This window comes from Trachurus japonicus, chromosome 16, assembly GCF_045865225.1.
Source record: "Trachurus japonicus isolate A0001 chromosome 16, Traja_1.0".
Lineage (NCBI taxonomy): Eukaryota > Metazoa > Chordata > Actinopteri > Carangiformes > Carangidae > Trachurus > Trachurus japonicus.
In genome coordinates, this window is record NC_140922.1 from 12,824,618 (window position 1) to 12,836,637 (window position 12,020).

The following is a 12,020-nucleotide window of genomic DNA, read 5'->3' on the forward strand; positions in this document are numbered from 1 at the left end:
ACTTCTTGCGTCTTGTGATAGTAGAAGTGACACTGCTTACTAGTTGGAAAGCTAATCCTGAATAGGGTAACCTACTTGAAGCCACACACATCTAAAGTCGGGTAGTTTGTGAACACTTCAACTTGGTTTCGTCCACCATTCTCTGCAGTCTGCAGTGGATATGGCGTCACTTAAAAGTGTAGGAGTCGAGAAACTTCATCCATGTAAATAACGTCTATTAGAAAGCTTTGACACGCTTCAGATAGCAATACACGGTTCTTATATATATATATTTACCAGCTTGTTTTCAAGTATGCCGCGGAAAAAGCCATTTAGCAACAAACAGAAGAAGAAACAGCTGCAAGTCAAACGGGAGAGAAAGAGAGGTAACTACTACATTTGCCGTTAGCGTTGCCATGCTAGTAGTTAGCAGTTAGCCACAGCTAACGTAACGTTACTAAACGTAGTTCAGCGGTAAACTGTCTGCTCGTCTCTGAGCCTGCTGTGTAGTGTCAAGTTACGTTTTCATGTCAACCCCAATGACACTTAACCTGGAACATAAACCTGTAGTGTTAGCTGCCCCTGTCAAGCGGAGTGTCACAACTTGCCCTCCAACTTGATCAGTATTAATGGCACGACACAGCAACACAGTCTTGTGTTTGTGATTGGAGCGTCAAAAATAACATTTCAGTGTGGTTTTTTCAGTCCTCAACAAAGCCAGATATAACCACAAGTCATCAGGCTGAGGTACATAACTGTCACCCATAGGTTACTGACACACAGCTTTTAACGGTGGTGTTATGATAGTTATATGATTCAGTGTTTCTCTTATACTGTAGCTAGTGGTTTTATTGAGTTCTGCATTTTTATGTACGTATGCTGTCACTGTCTTTTGGAGTTTTTACTTATTATATATTGTTGCATTATGTAAAGCACTTTCCCTTGTGAATGCAATACAAGTAACCTTCCCTTGCCTTAATTGCAACAAAATGAATAATCACTAGAATATCTTTCAATATTTCTTAGCATTTAAAAAAATTCTAGATGGTAGATTTCACTTAGGAGCGCAAAATTTAATTTGTTTTTTCTAAACCCAATTACCGGTATTCCATGATGTTCAAGATGATGGTCTATATAGCTAATGTTAAAACACACACCAGACAGAGTACATCAAACTTTCAAAGGAGCAGTGTCAAGAAGTTTCTTCTTACGCATTTCCCAACACAAACATCATAGAGTATACAATTATTCTAAATCTACATTTTATTGAAAGAATACTAAAATTCTTACAGTGTAGATTAGTAAATCAAAAAGCCCTGCTATCAAGCAAGGTAAAGTCATCAGTGCTTGGTGGTTAATAATTTAATCAGTGCTCCTGGCCACTAAGGTCAGTGTATACTTCCAGTTAGTAAGATCTCAGAATAATTTGAGACACGTACCTATTAGTTTCTACATCAAACGCATTTTTCTGTTCATTTCATTTCACCTGGTTGAGGACACCTGATGAGAGACATCATATTGTAGCCTGCAACATACAACTATTTTAATCTAGATTAATCAATGAAATGTCAATAAAATAGTGAAAAGGCCTCTCAAAATGTCCAAAGTAATGTCCTCAAATGTCTTAAATGGTGTCTGTCCAAACTTCTAATTCTAGAAAGTGTAGTGATGTGCGCCTGCGTTTGACTTTTGTCCTCAACTTCCAGGTGACACCGGCTCTGGGCCCAGTAGCCGTAATGCCAGTGTGGAGCGAGGAGGAGAGCGACAGTCAGATACCTCAGACAGTGAGACCACTGATGTAAGGAGAATAAACCAGCAGCCCGGCAGAGAAGGTAGATATGACCCCAACAGGTGAGTTCAGTATCACTGTTCATGCTCACATTGGTCGACTTTGATTAAAAGAATGAGGAGGATGACACTTGAATAAGAAAAAAATGGTTACCTTAGATACTTAATTGGAGTAATATGTCAGAGCCTGCAGATAATAAAAGAAAAGGAGGCCTAGTTTTCAACACTGGGTTTTGGTGACGATATTTTATCAGAAATGGCCTATATCTTGATTACTTAAATTTGTCTGTCACAATGTCCTTGTCCATACTGTGTAATGGGAATGTTCTAATCCAATATGTATCTAAATTAGTAAGTAGATAAGTGAAATCTATATTAAATCATCACTTTTAAGCTATAGTGATGCAGTGTGACAGAATAACTAATGATTTTACTCCTCTCCTCAGGTTCCGACTGCACTTTGAGAAAGAGAGCAAAGAGGAGGTGGAAAAAAGGAAGAAGATGGCCAGGGAGAAGGTGTTGCAGCATGTCTCAGACAAAGAGCTTGAAGTCAGCATCGATGACATCTATCCCTCAGAGAAAGGTCTGGCTGTTTCTTTATTTCTTTAATGCTCTTCACATGGCAGTCTCAAAATAAGCCAAACAGAGTAAATTAATAGAGTGGGTCACCGCTTGACACACTGAAACTTGATTATCCACTTCCAGGTCTTGGTTTCCCACGACGGCCGCCCTGGAATTATGAAATGACACGAGAGAACCTGCTGAAGAAAGAGGAGAGGTCGTACCAAGAGTACCTAAATGAGCTACACTCCAGAAACCCACCCGGCTCTCTCAGCCACTTTGAACACAATCTAGAGGTAAGTACGTCAGCTGACTAGGTATACCATGATACACACTTTTGATTCTCAAAGTTCCCGTGCTTGACTGGGAAACTACTTTTGAAATTTGAATGATGAGATGTCCAGATTTGGGAGTCATTTTTCACATAGCAATATTGTCTCAGTGACTTAAAGTAACTCACACAGAGGTAAAAATCTTTATCTGCATTAAATTAGCTAGTAAATAATGCAGTATACATTAGACTGGGGATGAGTGGTGCACCAATTTCTTCACTTTCACTGCTGTCACATTCTACCAGGGCATGGATTTTACAATAATGTCATTACTTTATTTCACACACATCTTAGATCTACAGTAGCACACACACAAGGGAGATCTATTTCCCATAGCACTTGGTGAACCTGAATTAATGCATGTCGGATGGAACCTACAGGTGTCTGCCTTTCCAAATCAGTATCTCAGAGAAGATGGGCCAGGGCTCGGGTTAGAGATGATGACAGGCACTAGAGCTAGATTTTAAGTGTTAAACTGAAGGATGAAGAATGGTATTTATATTTCCCCCCTTTTAATATTGTAATAATTTCTGAAATTTTATATTTGCCTTGTCATTGGTTATTGAGTGTAGATAGAGGAAAAAATATATTCTTATTTTCCATTTTAGCATAATGCTGCAACATAAAATGTGACATTTTTGGGCAGCTACTCGTTGCAAAAATGCACGTAGGCCAGGAATATACCCATTTTAATTACTATTTTGAGCCAATAAACACATGTGTTTTTTCGTCCTTTTTTTTTTGGGCTCAGACCAACAACAGGTTTAGCATGTAGTCATAGACGCATGTGTGTTACATCAGAAAGGTTTTGGTGGCACAGAAGTTCACTTTAGAGCAATAAACCACTAGCAATGTTCCTGTACAAAATGGATTGCCTGTAAACAGATAATTACCCCAGAAACTCGCTTCGCCGCTTTCATCTAAAAGAAATAACGGTTGAGGCTGTTCCAGGACACATCACAAACTTCATCTTGGCAAATTGACATCATGTTGCGATCTGTCAGAATTATATGTCATACCTGCACGTTGCCTAGTATTTTCCACTGGCAATAAAGCGGCATCATACTGCATATAACATGCATGCTGTGATATTGCTCAGACTGTGAAAATGGTACCACTGTTTTCAAAATTAAAAACCCAGCAGATCATTTAATTTCAAAGCGTGGGCTAAGCTCAGGAGGCACAACACAGCAGCTAGTGGTGTAATAAGTGACTCTCATTAATCTAGAGATGATGTCTATTTAAACGGTGCCGAGGATCAAAGTAGTAGGAAAAAAAATAACATATGAGTAAGCTGCTTGTTTGAGCATGTTATTTTGCCTCTGTTAGTGGATAGTCATTTTATAGCATGAAAGTGAGACTTGCATTAAACATAATAATGAATATTTGTTAAGTTGTTTTGTCCGTCTTTCCTAAGTAACTGTAAACTTATCCATCACTCTATTTTATTAACAGTATCAATCATAACCATACACACTCTTATTTTGATTTTGTTTTAGACATGGAGGCAGTTATGGAGAGTGTTGGAAATGTCCGATGTTATTCTACTCATCGTGGACATCAGGCACCCGGTAGGTGGTCTTGTCTGCAGAAGCCTGCTGGATGAAGCAGGCCACCAGATGGAGACACTTTCAAGATCCATCTCAATACCGAATATGATGCTTATTCTGTATCTCTTTAAGTACCCAATCCATTTTAATGTTACAATTGTTGCATGTTTTTGTTTTTATAATATTATAAGCAGTTGTCTGTAGTTACTAGTTACAGGGAAATATATCCATTAATTTTGATAACAAAGTAAAAGTATTAATCAGTAGTTCAGTTTTGCAGTGTCTCAAAATATTAAACAACGACCATTTGTTCCCCCTCTAAGGTTTTGAAAAATAAATCTTGTATACGTTGCTGCGCTCTTGGTGATGAAGTGAGGGAAAATGGTCATGGGTTACTACTCTTCTTTGTCTACTAGTGTGATTGATTTGCAGCTTATTTATCCAAGTTAAAATGAAACCCAATTACAATTACAAATGTCTGCTTCTGACATGCTTTGTCTCTAACGTTCATTCTAACACTTATTTTGTTAAAGCAGATATCAGCTTCACGGCCGTTTCGGCTAATGCTGTGTTCAAGGCAGGCTTTTGAAACCGTAAGTTACAGCTTCAAGTCACAACTACGACTTGGTAGCGTTCCAGGTAACCCGTAGCTCGTGTTTTTACCGTCCTGTTGTCTGTGAAAGTTCCCTATAACGGCCACTCGTAACTTCCGACCCGTGAACTCGTACCAGATCGAACTGGTATGACTTCACAGGAAGGAAAAACACAAAGTACGAGTTTCTTTGAACGCACCATGAGTTAGCAGCCCCCGCCCTTGTCAGGCATCAATTGGTCCTCGTGCTACGTCACCACATTCACGCGCATCCCTTGGCTGCACACACAGCCCTTCATGCCGTTCTCTCTCCTCATTGGATAACACTTGTATCCCACAAGGAAAATTTTCTCCTCGGGTTACAGCAGAGCAGAGTGACGGAGAGACTCGTGTTTAGGCTGAAATACTTCATGTAAGTGATTGCTGACGGAAAATAGGACTATTTAGGACTTATATTAACAAAAACATTCCACTGATATCTGCTTTAACTAATTTACTTCCTCTATTCAGATTTAATCCAAATTTAGAAACAGTGCGCAAGTCAATGATTTGATTGAGTGGTTTATATGTTGGATTAGATCACTGTTAGTATTTTAACAAGGTGTGTCATCATCTAAACCTAGGTGCTGCAGTTCCCTCCATCCCTGTACCACTACATCACAGGTGATCTACAGAAGCAGGTGATCCTGGTGTTGAACAAAGCTGACCTGTGTCCTCCTCCAATGGTGATCGCCTGGAAACACTACATGACCTCTCAGTTCCCCCACCTGCAAATAGTCTGCTTCACCTCCCACCCTGGACAGCCCTACAGCACAGGTAAGTAGGTAGAGGGAGAAGGGGGGAATGGAAAAATGGTGGACACTAGTGACGCATATAATAATATATAAGAATGATGAATATAATTGAAATGAAATCATTTCAGAGCAGTATCACCAGAATAAACTGCTGTGTGTCTGCAGCTCTTGTTGCAGTAAGAATAACTGTCTCCTTCTCTGTCGGCATATAGTGCTCCAGAAAAAGAGGATGAGGAAGAAGGCTAACTGGAGTTATGCAGGAGGTCCTATAGATATCCTGAAGGCCTGTCAGGACATCACAGCAGGCAGAGGTGCGTGTGTGCACGCCATCTAGCATACTTAAAATAAAATCACTGTAATAGCACAGGCATTAAGTTGTCGACATTACCAGTTCGTCCTACTCATTTGTGTTCCCTCTTGTTGTTTTTTCTCAGTTGACTTGTCCAGCTGGGAACAGAAGATCCAGAGAGATGCTGTTGCAGAGAAATTAGATGTAGAACGCCCAGATGACGCCGCTGAGTCAGTGCTGGTGGAGCATCAAAGTGACAGTGCTATGGAGATGAGCCGTCCATCACAGGAGCTGTACAAAGATGGCGTCCTCACATTGGGCTGTATAGGTAGGACATTTCTGTTTGTAGAGATTCTTAAAACAAATATAAAGAGTGAGATTTGGCCAGTTTTTGCAAACACCGGATAATTACATCACAATTTTCAAATAATAAGATTTACCAGAAACAAGAAGATAAAGCCTTTTGTGTCATTTCAGTGTGTGCACAACAGGCCCCACACTATCTCTTGTCATACTTCCACGAATTACCTTTTGTAAAAAGTCACAGTGCTTCAATGCTCTATTCAAGTGACACATTAAAAACATGTCTATATAAAGTTAATAATAGAACATCTTCATATGTAAATTATGACTTTTTTTTTTATTTTTTTTATTTTTTATTTTTTTATATATAGTATATTTTTTGGCGTTTTTGCCTTTATTTAATAGTGAGTGAGATAGACAGGAAAGGGGGAGGCAGAGAGAGGGGGAATGACATGCAGGAAAGGTCCACCCGACGCGGGAATCGAACCGGGGACGCCTGCGTTGAGGACTGCAGCCTCTACATGGGGCGGCCGCCTTAACCGCCACGCACCGCCCCTAATTATGGCTTTATTTAAGGCTTTAGATCACCAATCAAATTTCTAAGGAATAGCACTAAAACTAACCGTAACTAACATGAACTCATTCTTTTTTTCCAGGGTTTCCAAATGTTGGCAAGTCGTCTGTTATAAACAGCTTGGTGGGGAGGAAGGTGGTGAGCGTGTCTCGAACCCCAGGCCACACCAAATACTTCCAGACCTACTACCTCACCCCAACAGTCAAACTCTGTGACTGCCCTGGACTTGTCTTTCCCTCCCGTGTCAATAAACAATTGCAGGTACAAACTCACTTTTTGCGTACTAAAGAGCAAATGTGACTTTCAGTTTGCTCGGTTGTTTAGACTCAGTGGAAACTTAAATGTGTTGGACAACACATTCACACAGCTCTGGCAAAATTGACTATTGATTTGATACATTCCCTCTTGATATGCTTCAAAGACTCCAGGGTTGTTTGGTTTGATGGCTGCTCAACTTTTACATTTTTTTTTTTTTTTTCAACCTTGATTTTGGACCTGTCTTTCGTTTTTTTTTCTTTTTTTCCTTGAACTTTTTCTTTCCCTGGCCTGTTTTCTTTAGAGTTTGCTTTTGTATTTATAGATCCTGGCTGGCATCTACCCAGTGTCTCAGCTCCAGGAGCCCTACAGCTCAGTTGGATACCTGTGTGAGCGAACCCCGTTCCTCTCCGTGCTGAAGCTACAACATCCCAGTCTGCTGGAGAAGGACCCCCATAACAGAAACCAAGGGTCTGAAGATTTTAGCTGGACCGCGTGGGATGTGTGTGAGGGTAAGACAGTCCACCGTGACACCAGACATTTTAATGTAATTTGAGTGTGAGAATGATATGTGCACAGTAGGTTACCACTATTTACCAGCACTGATGTCATGGCTCATAATCAACAGTCAGTACGGCTCTACAATTAATTGAAACTGCTGTTGTTTTTAATGAAGGTTAAATGTGTCAAAATGCTGTACACCTGTGGCACCTTAAGAGCACTGTATGCCACAGCATACACATCATACCAGACATGAAGGACTTTTTTATATTTTAATGAAAATGAAATTCAAAAACAACCATTCCAACTGAAATCCCAATTGTACCCTAATTGTAATTCAGCAGTATACATCTAAACGATTCACAAGTAAAGAGACAGTCTCCACTTAGGGGTATAAGAATGGTGTTATTCTGTCTTTTTTGGTATAGTTTACTTGGAACTATGGAATAAAATGAAACCATGCTCACCAGAGTAAATACTGTATTTTGGGGTGATTGTTTTCAGTCCTCGATTAGTTGTGTCAGTTTATGTCAACAGGGCCATATATGTGACCTTAACTCAAAATGCTAATGTCTGTGCAACCCAGTATCTCACATGGTTGAACATCTAACCATGTACTGAGGCTCCTTGCCTCAGTAGTCCAGGTCTGAGTCCAGCCTTGCTGCATATCTCTCCCCTCACCATGATGTGTTAAACTGTCTAAGAGACCCCTCTCTCCCCCATATCTCTTTGTATTCCTCAGCCTGGGCAGAGAGGAGAGGATATAAGACGGCTAAAGCAGCTCGCAATGATGTCTATCGTGCGGCTAACAGTCTCCTTCGGTTGGCAATTGATGGCAGATTGTGTCTTTGCCTCAGACCACCTAGCTACAGCTGCCTGAGAGGTAAAAGAGTCTCCTCCATGACTAATAATTTCAGCTTCAAGTGTATTTGAAAAGTTGAAATGGCAGGTGGGTGGAATTAATTTCTTTTGGGGATTATTTATGGTCTACAGGGCAATGGGAAAATCACCCAGACCTGCCAGAGATTATGACCCTACAAGGACGGATGACAGAGGAGGAAGGGACGGGAGACAGGGACGATGAGGAGGACGGAGAGTCCAGTACCGAGCCGGAGGAAGAGAGAGACAGGGATGCAGATGATGATGAGGATGGGGATGATGAAGATGAGGGGTTTGGACATCCAAGACGGGAGGACAATAAGCCATCTGGCTTCACCGTTAACATGTACAATGTCCTTCGGGAAAATGAGTGTGAGTGATAACAGAAGGAAAGATGAGCGGTGATAAGTTGTTTCTCTTCCCTGACTTTTCCCCACTGACTTTTCATTCCTTTTATTTGCCAAAACCTGCATTCCCTCTCATTTTTTGTTGCTTATCCGCCCTCATGTCATTTCCCTCCGTGTGCACAAACACGATCTATCCTAATGAATTCATCTTGTCTCCTACTCCCTATGATATACAGAGCATATTCATGTAATCCATGTTGTGCCTCTGCTCCGCTTGTTCATCCATGAAGCTTGTTCTTTAATGTTGCTTCTACGAATGGGTTTGGGGTGGTTTGGTTTGGTTTGATTTGATTTGATTTAATCTTTCTTTTTGCATGTAGTTCTCAAATACAAATGAACAAGTAACCTCCCTGAGTCTGGAATAATCAACCAACTGGTTTTCAATCTCTATTAATAAGTGACCTCACAGCTGAGATGCCAAAGTTCAGGAATGGTTGAAAAAAACAAAACAAATCAGATGCACTGTCGATATGATGTCATTCACTGGAGCAGCCATTCGGCTCTCAGAGCAGCTTGAGATTTAAGACCATCACTCTAAATCTTCTTTGTAGACCATAATATGTCTCAACTTTGCTTAAAGGGTGTGGGATGGGGATGTGAGAGATGAAACCGATATTTCCTCACAGAGTTTTTCAGTTACCAGTATTACGACCCTGTAAGAGATCCATTTATCTGAACTTGGGTTTGATTTAGATGATACTGTATCTGAGAGTGATATTTTACAAGGTGTGCTTCTACACAGTCAAGGAGGGGGGGAGGGGAGGGGCGGGAGGGGCGGGGGGGGCGGGTTGAATCCTGTATTCCTGGATGAGGCTGTTTAAAGAATTTAACCTGTAGTGTTTTAACTACTACAAAATGATTCATATATGCTGGTAGAGATTTACAGTATTTAGTGTACGATATAGCTACACTCATTCAAGTTATAATACTAAAGGCAGCGGAAGTGATCCATTTGAGACGCTTTAAAGGTATAGTTTGACATATTTGCATATTGGCTCTCTTGCCAAGATGCCAGTGAGATGAGAAAATTGATGCCTCCAAAGATAATAGACTATTTTGTTTGTTTAAGAAGTACAGACACCAAAGTGTGAGGTTATATGATGCATCATTTGTTGATGCCAGGCTACCAGCCTGAGTTTTTGTTTCCTTTGGATGGAGCCAGGCCTGTGTCCACTCTCGTGCTAAGCTAACAGGCTGCAGGCTGTGGCTTCCTATTTGCCATATGAGAGTAGTATCAGTCTTCTCATTTAGCTCTTGTCAAGAAAGTGAACGAGTATCTTAAACAAAATGTCAAACCACACAGAAAGAGAGACTGGCCTCTGTGGCTTCCATTTGTCCTTCATTATAAATAACATCACACACTCCATCAGTGTTGGTTTTATGAAATATAATTATGACCGTGTTCAAACTCAAGACCCGGTCCTATAATGTTCAAACACCTGCTGCAGACATTCCTCATTCTTGGGCATCTTATTAGTATTATTATTATTATTTTTAGATCTAACTTTCTCTTGAAACTGTTTGACCAGTCTCTCTCTCTCTCTCTCTCTTTCTCTCCGCTACAATCCTGAGTGCTGTATATTTAGTGTGCGCTGCTTCATGTGTTCACTGAACAATCTTTACAGCACAGTGCTGTGTTACCATGTAATACATCACACTGCAGCCACATGCAATCATTTCTACCATTGGTACAATGTGAAGCAGTTACTCAACACTACCAGGATGTTGGAAACAGCAGACGTTTTTGCTGTGTTGATGTGCGTTTTAGTTTTTTTGGAAATAATCAAACCGCAGTCATCTGGAGACTGTGGTGTGAAGGCTTGAGGTGTGTTTGGGCTATTTGCTGCATTCCTCATTTCATTCCTAGTATGCCTAATGACGAACTGGACTGCTTTTCTGCAATAAAAGAAAATATTCCTCTAAACTATCTTGGCCTTTGGAAGTGGGTTTGATGACATCTTTACAACATTTGCTTGTAATGTGAGATGATGCATTTGCGACAGATTATCTTTCAAGGAGGGCTGGGAAATCACTATTGTACTGACCGACTGACATATGACGGCTCATAATTCTCCCATCGGTCATTGAGTTGAAGTTTTCTCACAAACTCATTCCTCTTTCAAACTCAACTCTTTCAAACAGTTGCTAGGCAGCCGCACTGCATGTAAAGCAAACACTGAGAGACAACCACTCAAGGTGAGCTTTGAGAATATAATGTATGCCTTTATACACTGATCAGGCTTAACATTATGATCACCTGCCTAATATTGTGTTGGACTCTTTTGCTGCCAAATACCCAACAAACTGTCATGCACTGTGTTCCGACAGCTTTCTATCAGAGCCAATTTGAGCAACAGTATCTCATCTGTTGGATTGGACCACAAGGGCCAGCCTTCACTCCCCATTTCTATCAATGAGCCTTGGCCGTCCATGGCGCTGTCACCGGTTCACTGCTGTTCCTTCCTTGAACCACTTTTGACAGATCCTGACCAATGCAGACTGGGAACACCCCAAGAGCTGCAGTTTTTTGGCCCTTGTCAAAATACCCATTTTTCCTGCTTCTAACACATCAACTTTAAGTACAAAGTGTTCATTTGCTGACTAATATATCCCACCCACTAACAGGTGCTATGATGAAGTGTTATTCACTCCACCTGTCAGTAGTCATAATGTTATGTATCTACATACACACACACACACACACACATCGTGATCCAAGTGGTTCAACTCTTGTTTTGTCATTGTTGTGTTAATAACTTTTGAAACCACAAACAATTTTCATCCATCAAAAGAAATGAATGAATTTTTGTTGACTTTTATTTTACCATTGCATCTCTACTATAATTGAACCCTTTTGATCGCAACAGCTTCCACAACACTGAACCCAAATCAGTGAAGGTCTCATCACTTCAGAGGAACTTCGGTGTGAACATGAGGAAGACGGAGGCTCCATCAGAGCTGTGAACCGTAAAGAGAGTTGAGCCGTCTTTAAATTAACTCACAATGCATAAAAAAACCACTTTAAGTGCACTGCGTGTGGTCCATTTAAAAAGGACTATGTGAAAACCATCTTGTGAATAGTTAACGTGAATGTTGATTTTTCTCAACGTTTTAAAATCAAGATTTCATCAGTACAGAGAAGCGGCTTCAGCATCTTAATAGTTTGTACTCTAGCCACTATTTGATTGTTCTGTTGTCTGACAACAGAAACTGAAA

At 40.5% G+C, this 12,020-nt stretch overlaps 1 protein-coding gene across 1 annotated transcript; it reads left to right on the forward strand.

Moving 5' to 3' along the window:
- The first annotated feature begins 153 nt into the window (after window positions 1–153).
- On the forward strand, window positions 154–10,729 carry gnl1 (G protein nucleolar 1). The gene is made up of 12 exons (XM_085801621.1): window positions 154–365; window positions 1,686–1,830; window positions 2,214–2,350; window positions 2,473–2,624; window positions 4,160–4,231; window positions 5,426–5,618; window positions 5,809–5,907; window positions 6,031–6,213; window positions 6,845–7,023; window positions 7,343–7,529; window positions 8,261–8,401; window positions 8,512–10,729. The coding sequence occupies exons 1-12, from the start codon at window positions 293–295 to the stop codon at window positions 8,775–8,777; spliced, it is 1,827 nt and encodes a 608-aa protein (XP_085657747.1). The 5' UTR covers window positions 154–292; the 3' UTR covers window positions 8,778–10,729.
- The last annotated feature ends 1,291 nt before the right edge of the window (window positions 10,730–12,020 follow it).